The sequence below is a fragment of the Castanea sativa genome, chromosome 6, assembly GCF_040712315.1.
Source record: "Castanea sativa cultivar Marrone di Chiusa Pesio chromosome 6, ASM4071231v1".
Taxonomy (NCBI): Eukaryota; Viridiplantae; Streptophyta; class Magnoliopsida; order Fagales; family Fagaceae; genus Castanea; species Castanea sativa.
The window spans coordinates 23309218-23324657 of record NC_134018.1 but is presented as its reverse complement, the minus strand read 5'-3'; the positions used below and the strand labels follow the sequence as shown (position 1 = coordinate 23324657).

Genomic DNA, 15440 nt, shown 5'->3' with positions numbered 1-15440 from the left:
TCCTACTCCAAGCCACACACTTAAGTCTAATTGGAAAGGCCCAAAAGGCCAGCCTAATTAGATAATCAGTTAGATACAAAGGAAGAAACATACAGAACTTTCTGTAGAGAATTAGAAGAACACTATTTTTTGCGAAGTGGTGCAAGAAGGGTTAGACACTTTGACATTCTCCCTTTGGAACTGATTGAGAGACCACACATCTTGGGCATTAGTAGAATTGGACTGAAGATTGAAAGTTTTCCCAAGTGCTTCTGATCTTCGGTTTTGAAATTTACCGCTCCAAGGTACACTCTCTTGTTCTTAAATTCTAAAGCTTACATAGTGCATGTTATTGATTATGTATGAAGTAGATCCATTAAATTTCTGCTCCATATGTTTTGTATGTGATACAAACACCTGATTATCCAACAGATAGCCTAAACACTTACCACACCCACTTTGAGTGTCAAGTGAGGTTTTGGTGCTGCTGGGAAGCATTGGAAGAAGCCAAGCTTTGAAATTTACCGCTCCAAGGTACACTCTCTTGTTCTTAAATTCTAAAGCTTACATAGTGCATGTTATTGATTATGTATGAAGTAGATCCATTAAATTTCTGCTCCATATGTTTTGTATGTGATACAAACACCTGATTATCCAACAGATAGCCTAAACACTTACCACACCCACTTTGAGTGTCAAGTGAGGTTTTGGTGCTGCTAGGAAGCATTGGAAGAAGCCAAGCTTTGGCGGATGCAATTGGGCGCATTGTGGGATCCGGAAAGCTAGACAAGACACGGTTCTGAGAAGCCTTGTTGGAATAGGAGCTTGGAGGGCTTGGGTGAATTGGGTAGATTAGGCTTGGAGGGTTTTTTGTTATTCGTGTATCCCAACTTATTGTCTAGTGGATCGATTTACCACTTGGAGGGTGGCGGAGAGGATTTTGGCCGAGTTGTTCGGTTTCCTCTTCGATAACACATCGGTGTGTTATCTTGTGTTTGCATTTCTCTTCCCTACTCCTCTAGCTTTCATTTTACTACTGTGATTTGTTGAATATGGCTTAGAGTAGTTTTATTATTTGTTTGCTTGCATGTACTCTATTTCGCACTTAGTTTAAGTTAGAGTAAAATCAACCGAACCGTAATCTTTTAATTTGAGGTCTAAACAAGCTCTTGTGTTTTAACACAAATCTGAGCTTTCAATTGGTATTAAAGCAGGTGCACTTGTTGTGGTTTCATTACCTAAGTGCAATCTTAGACCCCTTTTGAGATGGATCGGTCATAATCGCTTAATGCTCCACCATTCTTTGATGGGAGCAACTATGCATTTTGGAAAGTCCGTATGAGGGCATTCCTTTGTGCTATAGATGAGTCCGTATGGGATTCCATTGAGAATGGCTATGTTAGACCTACAACAGCCAAGTCTGAATGGGATAAGGCAGCTCTTGCTTTGGAAAATGCCAATAGTAAAGCAATTAATGCTATCTTTTGTGGTGTGTCTACTGATGAATTTCACAGGATATCGCATGTGAAGATCGCCAAGGAAGCTTGGACGATTCTTGAGACTACCTATGAAGGTACCAAGAAAGTTAAGGACACAAAGCTCCAAATGCTTACCACCCGATTTGAAGAGCTCAAGATGAGTGATGATGAGTCATTTGAATGATTTTCAGAGAAAAGATTGAGGATGCCAAGGTGGTGAGAAAAATTTTGAGGTCCTTACCAGAGAGCTACCCTGCAAAGGTCACAGCTATAGAAGAAAGCAAAGATTTGGATGAGATCAAGATTCAAGAGCTCATTAGATCTCTCCAAACATATGAGCTTGGACTGCCTTTCCACAAGCAACGCAAATCACTTGCTCTCAAAACCATCATCGAGAGAGTGGATGACTCCTCCGAAGAAGATGATGTGGAGAAGGAGGTAGCATTCCTTGCATAGAACTTCTGGAAATTTTTGAAGATGAAAAACAGTGGGAAGTCTTTCAGCAAAGGAATGTTTTCATCTTCCAAAGGTGGTAGGAAGGAGTTCAAGAAGAAAGATGGGAAGGACTCTCAATCCCCTCAAGGAATCGTGTGCTATGAATGCAACAGCCATGGACACCTCAAGAAGGAGCGTCCCAACTATTTGAGAGGGAAGGGAAAGGTGTTTGCCATTACTCTTAGTGACTCCGAAAGCTCAAATTTAGACACAGAAGGAGAGAGTGACAGTGACAGAAATTATATGGCCTTTATGGCAATTACCTTTGTTGACGCTAAGGATGATTTGAGCAATTTGGTTGATGAACTTGGTGAGCATTCCAAGGGTGAGGAAGTTGAAGAATCAGAAGATGAAGATGTATGCCAAAATGAAGGTGACAACAACCTTCAAGAAGCTTATGATTCTTTACTAGAAGATTGTGGCAAATACACTAAGGTTGGGAACTATGCTATGAGAAAAATGAAGAAGATTGAAGAAGAGCGTAGGTGTACCCTTGTGCAACTTAAGGAAGCAAGATGTGAGGTAGAAGGACTCAAGGGAGAGCTGGTTGAAGCTTATTCTAAGATCAAGTTTCTTGAACTTGAAATAATCCAAGCTAATGTCAAGATTGAGTGTATCTCCACCAAGAAACTTGACAATGTGCTGTCCTCACAAAAATCTTCGCATGATAAGACCAGTTTGGGCTACACCGGAGAAGGAAGCTCCAGCAGCGAACCCAAGAAGGAAGTGAGGTTCGTATTAGCCAAGAATGTTGAGAAACTCAAAGAAGTGAAGCTTGAGATTGAGACCTTTGCTACTGTAAAGAGAACCATTGGTGCAAAACCAAAGGATAAAGGGAAGTCATTGCCCAAAAATCAAATGGGGCCTCAAGTGAAGCATGTGTGTCATCATTGTGGCGTTCAAGGGCACACAAGCCCAAATTGTTTCAAGCTTCATGCACTCAAAAAGGTTGACTCTATGCATGCCATGAAAACTCAAAGAAAAGGCCAAAGGGAGCATAACCTAAGGGAGAAAATGAGGGACATCTCATTGGAGACGTCATGAAAATGTTGAAGAACATCTCTCTATGCCTTGCTAGCTTCACTCCGAGGTTGGAAAGTTATGTTGGTTGTACTCCTCCATCTAAGGGTCTTACCTAAAACACTCGAAAAGTGTGGGTGAAGAAGGGTACTCATGCATGATCAATCTCTCTGCCCATGCATTAATACTTCCATTGTTTAGGGTCATAGGTTCATGCGTCTTGACATGAATAGTCTTCTTGTGTCACTGCTTCCGGTTTATAGCATGTTTCTTTTACAAGTTTTTTTTTTGTACTTGTTGCTTTTGTTGATCTTACTTTACTTGTTCTATCTTTGAGTGAGTTGAAAATTTCAAAAAACCATAAAAATTGAAAAGTCTCCAAAAAAGTTTGAACGCTTGTGTTTGGCTTAGTACCTTCGTACTAATGGCGTAGTGCATTTACGAGCTTAGCTTGTTTTGTATGCACATCTATCTTTGTGGAAAAAATGTTGAAATCTATGTGTGATTGTTGTAAATCGATCTTCAAGCTTGTCATTAATGATCGGTCAATAGTCTTGTTGGTCTTGATACATGCATAGACTTGTGCCTATATATCTTTTCACGTTTTTATGTTTTTGCTCTATAACTCAACAAATGTCAAATCTCAAAAAGAGATAATGAGCTGCAAAAGCTTTCGCATATACTAGTATTTGACTAGGAAAAAGGGAAAGTGACTTGTATTGAAATGTATGGTGCCTCAAAAAGCCAAAAGCTTACTCAAAAAGTTGAAATATCAAAAATTTCAAGCATCGATCTCAAAATGAGATGTAATGTTATTATATGATCAAAAGTTATAAGTTGTAAGAAGCTAAAAAGAAAATCTTCAAACTTTTGTGATTATTTTCTTGTGGGAGGTCATATATGCTTATTTCTATAATTGAGATAGACCACTTGACTTAGTACTAGTTATGTATGACTTGATTAAATTGATCTTTGAAGCTTCACTCTAGACTAAGGACTATTCCACATTTGACATACACACAAAACACATAAGTCTATTGTTCAATGAATACTTATTTCATTTGTGTGATTGTACATGTTCAAATGTGATGTGTATACTCAATTGCTTGTCGATCAAACCCAAAAAGATTTTGAGTATTTTATATGTTTTTGAAAGTGTTTTTATGCTTTTGTATTTTGAGTTTTTGTTCAAAATTGCATTTTTCATGTTTTTCATCAAAACCTCCTTTGGAGGCATTTTCGCAAGAAGCTCGCAACTAAGCTCTTCCCACGAAAATGGGTTAAGGAAAAATATTGAAAACATGAATTTTAGACAAAAACTTCCGCGACTGTCTTGCAACTAAAGTCTTATTGTGAAAAGTTTTGTGCTCTAGAGACATTTTTCGCGAGTAACTTCGCGAGAAGCGGACTCGCTAAAAATGCGTGTTTTCAGTTTTAAAGGGCTGATGTAGACAGTTTTTCAAACACACCCTATTTCCCTTTTTTGCCTCCCTCGAGCCTCTCTCAACCCTAAACCTATTTTCACTCAAAAACCCAACCAAATCTCAAGAGAAAACTTCTTCAAATCATATCTAAGGTATGCTTGATCTATCTTTTATCTCTACTTACATAGATTAGAAAATTCTAGGTTTTACTTGAATTGGGTCCTTTTTGAAAAAGGGTTGGGAACTTTAAATTTTGCAAATTTTTTATTCAATTTCTGGATTGGGCTTTGTCCCATTTCTTCTGTTTGTGTTTGTGTTGGCCAATTGTGGCATTTCAACTTGTATTTAGGCAAGATTTTCACATGTTCATGCATTGCCTACATGCTAGTTTTATAGGTGCATACCAAGTGTTTGATAAAATGCCCAAATGGCATTTTGGTGTTGTTTTGGACTCCAATGAGTACCAAACTTTGAGGATTACCTTGATTTGACTTGTTTATCATGTTTTGATCATTGGTTGTGTGTTTTTACACACTTTTACCCAAATGTGTTTCGTCATGCCTTGATCATGCATCACATATGCACACCACCTACACACTTGATGCACATTCTTGTTCACTTGTCATGTTTTGCATATCGCTCATGCTAGATAATTGTTATTACATGTTTAGCACTTATAACATGATTTTGTGACATGGTTTTAATACTCTACTTTCCTTTTTACCTTATAGTTTTTATAACTCTTAGTTATTTACATTGCTTTCTTTTAAAGCGTTTAAGTACTTTGGTTTAAAGCTTTCAGTTTATATTCAGTACTTTGCCTTTGTATCTTTGCTTTGTAGCATTTTTAATGTACTTCTAGATTTTGTTGCATTATCTTTAGTACTTCACACTTGTGCCCTTGTTGGATTTTGTATTCTTAATGCAAATACTTTGGTGTTTTGCATTGGTTATGTGTTTGGACATGCAATTGATTATTGCATTACTCTAAATTGCATTGCGTGTCCGGATGATCATTTACTAGCTAAATGTTCATTGTAGTCATTCTCTAATGACTATTCCTATATGATCAAGTTGCTTTATAGCTCATTTCTTGCTTATTACCTTGATTGCATTTTACTTGTTCATATGCGTACCTTTTATTCAACTTGTCATAAGCTTAATGAAAGTTTTGTTTGTGTGTGAGTGTTTCAGGATACAGGTGTATACGTTCAAGTGCTTCACAGCTTCTAGATTAGGTGTGAGTGAGCTTTACCACTGTTCCAAAACTCGCGTCTAAGTCTAGAGTCTGTTTTAGGGGTTTTGTCACGGAATAGCCAAAGGGGGAGATTGTAAAGTTGTTATTTACAACTATGTTGTGTTGGCATTAATTCCGTGCCAAATTTGATTGTAATTTTGTTCAATCTTTTGTACCCTGTATTTTATGTGAGATTTCTTTGTAAGGGTTGTGTGTGAGAGAGACTGTGTGAAGACTCAAGGCAAATTCAAGACCAAAGGAGTTTGCACGGGTAGCTCGCGAGAAGCCTTCCCGCGAAGTGAAGCCATGTGCTCAGCATATGACTGGAATGCGAAAAGTCATGACAGATGGTGATAGCTGGTTTTCGCAAGTAGCTCGCGAGTAAGGCCTTCCCACGAAACATTCTGTTTTGCTATTTTGTCATATCGGATACACTATGTCTCTACCCACACTATATATACTCACATTACCCACATATTGAAAGGAGTGTTTTTCAGAGAGAAAACCCTAGCCATAACCCTTGAGAGATAGAGATTATCATACCTACAATCCTCTACACAATCCATTGTGGTTTTCCTCAACTCCTACCTCTCTATATCCATATCCTTGAGAGGTTGATAGCCCAAAAACTTACCACACCCATTCTGAGTGTCAAGTGAGATTTTGGTGCTGATGGGAAGCATTGGAAGAAGCCAAGCTTTAGCGGATGCAATCGGACGCATTGCAGGATCCGGAAAGCTAGACAAGACACGGTTCCGAGAAGCCTTGTTGGAGTAGGAGCTTGGAGGGCTTAGGTGCACTGGGTAGATTAAGCTTGGAGGGTCTCTTGCTATTTGTGTATCCCAACTTATTGTCTATATGATCGATTTACCGCTTGGAGGGCGATGGAGAGGTTTTTCACTGAGTTCTTTGGTTTCCTCTTCGATAGCACATCGGCGTGTTATCTTGTGTTTGCATTTCTCTTCCCTACTCTTTTAGCTTTCATTTTACTACTGTGATTTGTTGAATATGGCTTAGAGTAGTTTTATTGTTTGTTCGCTCGCATTTACTCTATTCCGCACTTAGTTTAAGTTAGAGTAAAATCAACCGAGCTGTAATCTTTTAATTTGGGGTCTAAACAAAGTCTTGTGTTTTAACACAAATCCGAGCTTTCAAATTCAGGCATTACAATTCAATTGAACACAAAATTGATTATTCAGCATTATTCCAAAACCAACTATAAAATGCATGAATTAACTCAAAATAAATATGCAAAATTAAACTATTATTACACTCCCCAACTAGTCCCTAGCAATTTAAGCGACTCGAGAAAAAGAAACAAAATAACAAAAAAAATATTACTTTAGTAGAAATAATTAATCAAAGGTCAAAATACTAACAACCACCAAAGATATTCCACATACGATCAATACTCAGTGCGTGAATAGTTTAGCCAACACAAACACAACTTTAGTTTTAAGATAAAATATGGCATGAATTTCTATCCAAAATTATGCTTCAACTCAAATCTCATAGTTGTTAACACTCAACAAATAAAATTACTCCGAAAAGGGTGTAACGCTCTCAAACATATGTGAGCAGAAAAATGTAGAACAAAGACTAATATCTCACATATAAATAAGATGAAGAACGGTGAAGCAAAATAAAGGACATTTATAGTCTCATGAAAGTATGCCAAACACTAAGAATATTACACCACACACATTAATTAGTCATGTCAAGATCCAAATCATACCTTCTTTAAGATTAAATAGAACTTTCATTGGGACATAATGTAGGGTAAAGCGAAGGAATTTAGAACAAAGGGTATAGGTAAAAATAAAAAGTGTTCCCAAGAATAATTAGAGAGACAACTTCTTTTCAGTATATGACAATTGATTTATCCTCTCAAGTTTCTTGAATATTGCACTTTCACTTTCTTTATTTTTCTTCAAAATTTCATCAACAAATTCGTTTTATATTTCTTCCTCTTTCACATTCCTTTTTTTTTTCAACATTTTTCCTTTTCTGTTTATGACTTTTTTTTTTTTTTGAGTGAGTCCTCCTTTTCTTCCAACAATTTCACCACAAATTTACCGTAATAAGACAATTTGATTGCATTCATTCTTGGACCACTTCAGGAAAAGGTTTGAGAAAGAATGGCGAAAATAATAGGCTCAAATGGGTGAATAGCGGTAATGTATCAAGAAAGAAAATAATAAAGGCTCAAAATTAACAAAGATGGCCTAAAATCATCTCTTAAGGATTGAGATAGTTCTTCAAATCCATGACTTTAACATATTCAAGTGTGGCATAAAATTGATGAATTCTTAGCATTTGACCAAATCAAAGAATAATGAGACTAAGCAACAATAAAGTTATGTGCTTCCAAATGAAAAATGAGATCAAAAGAAAATAATCCTCTAAAAAATGAATGGCTCAAGAACTCACTTGGGTTATAGTCTCTATATTTTATTTTCAAGATTTTCAAAGTCATCTCTAGCTCTCAACCAAGAAACATGTTCATGTGGCTAAAGTGCATGTGCATAATAGTTGTGCATGAAAAACAGTGGAATTCTTTAGATAGAAGTAGCATAAAGAACTTTGACTTAAAACTCTTGCTAAAGCAACATTTCTTTTTTTCTTTTTCTTTTTCTTTTTTTTTTTGAAAATTGGACTTAAAAAAAGAACAAAAATCACTAAAAACATCCCAAAACAAATTTTAATATAAAATAAAACCAAATTCAAATCATCTCAAGTTCTTCCCCCCAACCTAAAACTTACATTGTCCTCAATGTTAACAAGGAAAAACAATAAAGAGTAAAGATTACAGAGAGTACCTTGAAGAGATAAACATAAATGAACAAAAAAAACCTTTAACACTTGCAAAAGGGGTTAGAAAAGAATATAACAAAAATAATAAAAAGAAAAAAAAAACACAATCTAAACTACGACATAAACACTAATGCTAATTGCTTGGTAAGTCTTGATAAATGTGATCTTCCAAATTAATGGATTCAACCTCTTGTGAAAAACTCTTAAGAAATAGCTTAAAACGTTGTCCATTCACCTTAAATATGTTACCATTCTTAGGATTTTCAACTTCTATGGCACTATGGGGGAAAACATGTTTAACAATGAAAGGTCCAATCCATCTAGTTCTCAATTTTCCAGGGAACAAATGTAACCTAGAATTATACAAAAGAATTTTCTGTGAATGTATGTTTGGGCTTTCTTTTCTCACAACTCTACACATATATAAGGATTGTTTTAAGGGCTATCACAACTGATGCACATTAATACAAAAGTTTTTCACAAGCATACTATGAACCAAAGACATATGCCCTAGTTCATCTTTCTATTCAAGAAGCTGCTGTGTTTGTACGCCGTAGGGCTTTTATGACCAAAAAACTTCGTGATCTTCATTGTGTGATGAACTGAAGAACTTTGCAGCCATCATCCTTCTCAAGTTAGTGATTAAGTCACGTATTGGGATCCACACATCTATTGGTTAGTCATGTACTGGGAGCTGTACATTAAAATGAGAGATGCTTACTACAGAACAAGTCCAATTGGGTATTGGGGTAAAAGTTCAACTGTAGGTTGGTATAAGGTACTGGGATTCCCTTACTTGTAACCACTTGTTATGATAATAGTGAATTCTCGAGAGTGGTGACCTTAAACAAATCACCATGGCAACTTTATTTTCCATTGCATTATATTTTAGTTGGTGATTTGTTTGTACTGCCATGTTCATTGCATGTTAATTTGATTAATTAATAAAATTTGGTAATTAATCAATTAATTTATCACAAGGGGTCAATACATTCTTGGCCTATCAAGTGGTATCAGAGCAAACACACTTTAATTAGGTTTTAATCATTGCTGTGTGATTCATTGACCCCTATTTGTCATGGATAGAGGGCAGTCTCTTGTCATACCTCCTTTATTTTATGGTACTAACTATGCATACTGGAAAGTACACATGAGAGTTTTCTTGCAGTCATTAGATGAGAAAGTGTGGCAAGCTGTGGAGATAGGCTGGACCAAGCCGAAGGAAGCACCAGCCGATTGGGATGATGCTAAGATCAAGGCGGAAAACTTCAACAGCAGGGCATTGAATGCTTTATTCAGTGTGGTCATAAATAAGGAGTTCAAGAAGATATCCTCCACTGAAACTGCGAAGGAAGCATGGACCATCCTCCAGACAACCTATAAGGGAACAAAGGCTGTCAAGGACTCGAAGCTTTAGAGGCTCACTACTAGCTTTGAAGAGATTAAGATGGAGGAGGATGAGTCATTTGATGAGTTCTATGCCAAGCTCAAAGGCATAGTAAACTCTGCCTTTAATTTTGGGGAAACCATTCTTGAACCCAAGATTGTGAGAAAAGTGCTCAGATCTCTACCTGAGAGATTTCATGCCAAGATCACTGCTATTGAGGAATCAAAGGACATTGACAAAATTACTTTGACAGAGCTGGTTAGCAATCTACAGACTTATGAGTTAGGTTTGACAAGGATAGGGAAATTTGGTAAGGGAAAGAGCATGGCACTGAAGGCCAAGAGTAGTGACACACATGAGTCTTCCGACGATGAAGATTCTAAAATGAAGTTATACATCACCAGGAAATTTAAGAAGTTCATGAAGAATGCCAATGCAAAGGCTTTGACAAGGACCGTAGACAGTTGAGTTCTTCTCAGTCTAAGAGCCACGACAAAGGGAAGAAGGATGCTAGGGATGGCGGTCAGTACACTGTTCCCTCAGGACCCAAGTGTTTCGGGTGTCAAGGCTTCGATCACATGAAACAAGAGTGCCCTACTTATCTTAAGTCATTGGGAAAAGCAAGGCACTTGCTGCAACTTTGAGCGACACCAAACCTGAGGATGATACCGAAAATGAAGATGACGGAATCCTAAATGCCTTCACCACCACTGTCAATCCTACTAAGGGGATTGTAGAAGATGTGGATGAAGAAGAAGACTTGGTGGAGTCAAAGTTTGAAAAGACGGATGAACAACATGACATCCACACGCCTATCTAAAGTTATACAAGGTCTCAGAAAAGCATGAGAAGTTGTATAGGTTGGCCACCAAAAACATCAGTGATGTGGAGCTTGAACGAGAAGAACTCTCCACAAAGTTTGATAAAGCCAATCAGACTTGAAGCGGAGCTGTTTCAAGTCAGAGCTCAGTTGGAAAGGACTTCAAGCGCAAAGCTTGATAAGATTCTTAGCCTTTAGAAATCCGCTTCTGATCGAACCAGTTTAGGGTATGATTTCTTGTCTCTTAATATTGCTTCTTCTAGTACTACTGTTTTTGTTTCTCTTGCTGATAATGTTGAATTTGAGAACAATAATGTGAAAACTGTGATAGCTAGTGAGAACATAGATAAGGGTAATCTATCTTAGGAGCACCCCCTAAGCTTGCTAAGAAAGAAACCAAAAACCCTAGGGCTAAGAAGAGCAATGCTCAAAAGTCTAAACAGAAGAAGCAGCATCTCTATCATCACTATGGAGTAGCTGGACATACTCGACCTAATTGCTACAAGTGGTAAGCCACTCAACAGAGCAAAAATATGGTCTTATCGGGAAGCCTGAGTCAATTTCCATCCTCTCTTGCTCCTCTTGGAGATCTCCTTAAAGCGCTCATGTTTCTTTCGAACTTGAATGGTTGCAATTCTTCCCCCTCACCACCGGCTCAAGGATTCGCTAAAAGGAAAGGTTCTTCCAAGGTGTGAAAGGAAAAAGGCTCCAAGTGATTTAGTCACTTTTCTCTCTCTCTCTCTCTCTCTCTCTCTCTCTTTTTGTGTGTTTGATTACTTTAGTGTTTTGCTTTATTATTTTGTGTCAGTCTAGTTTTTATGCATCGCTTTGCTTAACATGTTTTTATTTCGCTGTTTTCAACTTTGTTTTATTTTGATTTCCTCCATAAAAATAAAAATAAAAATAAAAATAAAAATAAAAATAAAAATTGAAAAATCAGAAAAATACAAAAACAATGTTTGTTTGTTTACATTGGTACTTGTGTACCTTGAATGGCCAATGAAACAAAATTTTCTAAACTTTGCATCTCTTGTAGCTTAGATGAGCATCTCTATGCACAACTAAGCAAGTGAGCTTTGTGGCTCGTGTTTGTGATGAGTAAGATTAAGTAATCTCTTGTACTAAACACTCGTATCACTCTTTTTGATGAGAATGACTAAAAAATCCTAAGAGAAAGGCATAAATAATAATCTCACCCTTGTTGCCTGCCAATCATGAAATGAAATCTGTATGCTTCAGCATAGCAAAAATGTAATGTCAAAAGCTTAACATAATTGAGTATTTCTTTTCTTTCTTTTATATGCCCATGCATGATATGCTTAAAAGAAAATATGCAAAGAAAAATTAAAGTGAAAATAATCAAAATGCTTTAAAATATGATTGCAAGCATGTATTCTAGGAGATATGGGAGTCATAGGATGTGCCTCGAATGTGATAGTCCCCATCAAGTAGTTATGATTGTGTGTGGGTTAAAGTGATTTACTCATATCTCAAATCTAACATCTAGACACTTATGCAATCTTGTGATGTTTTTCACACACAACATGCAATATTCTTTGCTAATTTTGATACATGTGCAAGGACAATGTAATTTGACCATCATGAGGTATACTTGTGTTAGTTTATGCCCACTAAACTGTCTTAACTTATTTTTGAAATATAAAATTGATTAGATGTGTTTAGTGTGTGTGTGTGTGTGTGTGTGTGTTTGGGATCTAAAAGATGAACATTTTTTCTTGTTGAGAGATGTTTTGAGAGATTAAAATGTTGTTTGGATCCTTGATTGAGTAGCATGTTTGATTACATTCATATTTGTGTTTTTCTCTTCTTTGAAAAACTATTTTTAAGCAATCTTGATAGCTTCTCGATACCTCTCGACAACTAGGCTATCTATCAAGCTCTTCAGCTTCTTTTTATCGCAATCTCGATACCTTCTCGATAGCTTCTCGATCCATCGAGAAAGCTTTTGTCTCCTCGATATATGCTTGATAGCTTCTCGATCCACGAGCTCCTTTGCTGTGGAAACCTCTAAATAGCTGCTCAATAGCTGTATCTGGTTTACTTTAAATCTCGACACCTCTCGATACCTCTCGATCTGTCGAGAATTATGAGATTCTAAATAAAGGATCCGCTCGATTCCAGCTTCATTTTTCTCGATCTCTCTCGATCCTTTCTGACTTCTAAACTTCCTAAAACTTCATTCCCAGTTGATTTCTGACCTAGATCAAGTGTTTCTTCTCTGGTAAGGGTCCTAAATCCTTCATTCTTCATGCATTTGACCTAACTTTTGGGGTTTTTCAAAATTAATGAAGTTTTTGTGCAATTTTTGGGATGGATCTTGTTTAAATGGTTTTTAAATCATCATGCATTGCATCACATTTGCGTTATAATAATGTTTCATGCATTTTAGATGTGTGTTTACTTTGTTGCAAATTTGTGTGCTGGTAGGTTTGGATTGGGCTGAGCCTATGATGTTTTTAAGTTTGCATGTCACATGTTCATGCATTTTTATACATACATACCTTCAACTCTTTATATTCTTATGTATTGATTTGTTTGGTGCTTTTCTGCGTGTTTCTCTCTCTCTCTCTCTCTCTCCTTCTTTCAGTTAGTTGCTTTATGGCACCTAAAGGGAAATCTACTTCGTCCTGGAACCCTTTTCGTTCCGGGGTATCTTCTTCTGATTCTACCCCCTCCCACATTCGGTTTCGTGATGACAAAGCCCACAAGGACTTTTTGGAGAACTTTTCTAGACGAGGCATTCATTCGGAACACATGTGGCATCCTGGTCACTTGTCCTTCCATGATCATACAGGAGTTCTACTTCAACATGCACAAATTTGATTATTCAGTGCCTCATTTCTTCACTTAAGTTCGAGGTATGCGCATTGTGGTCACTTTGGATATTGTATCCGAGGTGCTCCACATCTCGAGGGTAGTGCATCCTGACTACCCCCACTGTGATTGTCTTAAGACTGTGTCTAAAGACGAGCTCATGTCTTTGTTTTATGAGCGACCTTCATCTTGGGGTGATAGTCAGAACACTTGTTACTCGGCTTTTGATAAAAGTTTGAGGTTTCTTAATATGGTGATGACTTTTGTTCTACATCCTCTGTCTCACTATAACTCCATTACAGAGCCTCGTGCTCGATTTTTGTTATCCCTTTTGGAGCACATTTCTATTGACTTCCCCTCTTACTTTATTCTATCTCTCATTGATGTCTATAGGGATTCGGTGACCCGTGATAAGCTCATTTTTCCTTCGACTATCACGTAGATCATTTGCCAATTTTTTGTCTCCTATCTCAAGTCAACCACTTTTTTGTCACGTGTGCCATAGACGCTGCTACCGTTAAATGAAGCGAGGCGTAGCTTCGACCAAGGCGGACCGAAACGGCGACTCCTCCAGCTTCTACTGCTCCATCCACCTCCGCTCCTTCGTCTTCTGTCGGTGGAATGACTCTTAAGGACATCATGGCATAGCTTGTGCACATGGATGCTCGCCATGACACTCTCAGTGATGAGTTCTATCAGATGAACACCCATGTTGGTCGTATTGCATGACGACAGGCTGTCATGGGTGGTTTCGTTGCTTCTTCTCCATCTCCACTGACTTCAGAGGATGAGAGTGATGATGGCTCCAGTAGTGATGATGCTAGTGAGGACGAGGATGTTAGCTCGCCCAATGATGATGAGATGTCTAGTCGATGTACTTACCCTTTGTCACTCATGACAAAAAGGGGGAGTAGTTTTGGATATAAGAGTAGTCATATACATAGGAGGAGAGTTAGCTTAGGAGATTTTTGTTAGGGGGAGTGTCTATATTTTGAGGGATGTAGTGAGGACTTATGTATCTTTTTCTTTTCTTTCTATTTTAGATACATTGTTCATGTACCTTTGGTCTTTTGATGATATATATATATATATATAAATATATATATATATATATATATATATATATATATATATATATGATGAGGTTGTTAATACAGTTCTTTCACTTATCTTTACATGTGTTGTTTCTTTTCTCTCTTTATGCACATGCTTCTTATATGTTGTATGCAATCTTTTATTTCTGTTTCACACTAAGATGCCTTGATGAGTTTTGTTTAAAGTGTTTTAGGAAATACAAGTTGTCAAAGTCTTCTTGCCATGAACTCTCTTCTTGCAAAGTTTTTCAAGAGTTTGTGTTAGGATAGATTTTATTGTATTCAACAAGTAAGTATGAGTTGAGTGATTTATGACTTCTCTCATATGTTCATTTGTTTGTTGTGGTTTTGTCACGGATTTCCAAAGGGTGAGATTGTGAATCATGTTGGGAACATATGTCAATATTTCATTAAAGCTCGATAGCTAGTATCTATCGAGGCTTAAAAAAGTTGTTTCAGCCCGTGGCTCGACAGCTGCTCAATAGATAGGGAATCTGTCGAGATTTATGAAAATAAGTTTTTCAGATCTGATTTCATTCCAATCTATGAATGCATGTTTGGGCTTTCTTTTCTCACAACCCTAAACATATATAAGAATTGTTTTAAGGGCCGTCACAACTGATGCACATTAATGCAAAAGTTTTTCACAAGCATATTATGAACTGGAGACATATGCCCTAGTTCATCTTTCTATTCAAGAAACTGCTGTGTTTATACACCGTAGGGTTTTGTGACCATGCAACTTCGTGATCTTCATCGTGTGATGAACTGAAAAACTTTGCAGCCAACATCCCTCTCAAGTTGGTGATTAAGTCGCATATTGGGATTCATGCATCTATTGATTAGTCATGTACTAG

General features: G+C 37.1%; 1 protein-coding gene across 1 annotated transcript; it reads left to right on the top strand.

Annotated features, from left to right (window-relative positions):
• Positions 1-1317: 1317 nt before the first annotated feature.
• LOC142639674 (uncharacterized) lies at positions 1318-1641 on the top strand. The gene has a single exon (XM_075813821.1). The coding sequence runs from the start codon at positions 1318-1320 to the stop codon at positions 1639-1641; it is 324 nt and encodes a 107-aa protein (XP_075669936.1).
• Positions 1642-15440: the final 13799 nt, after the last annotated feature.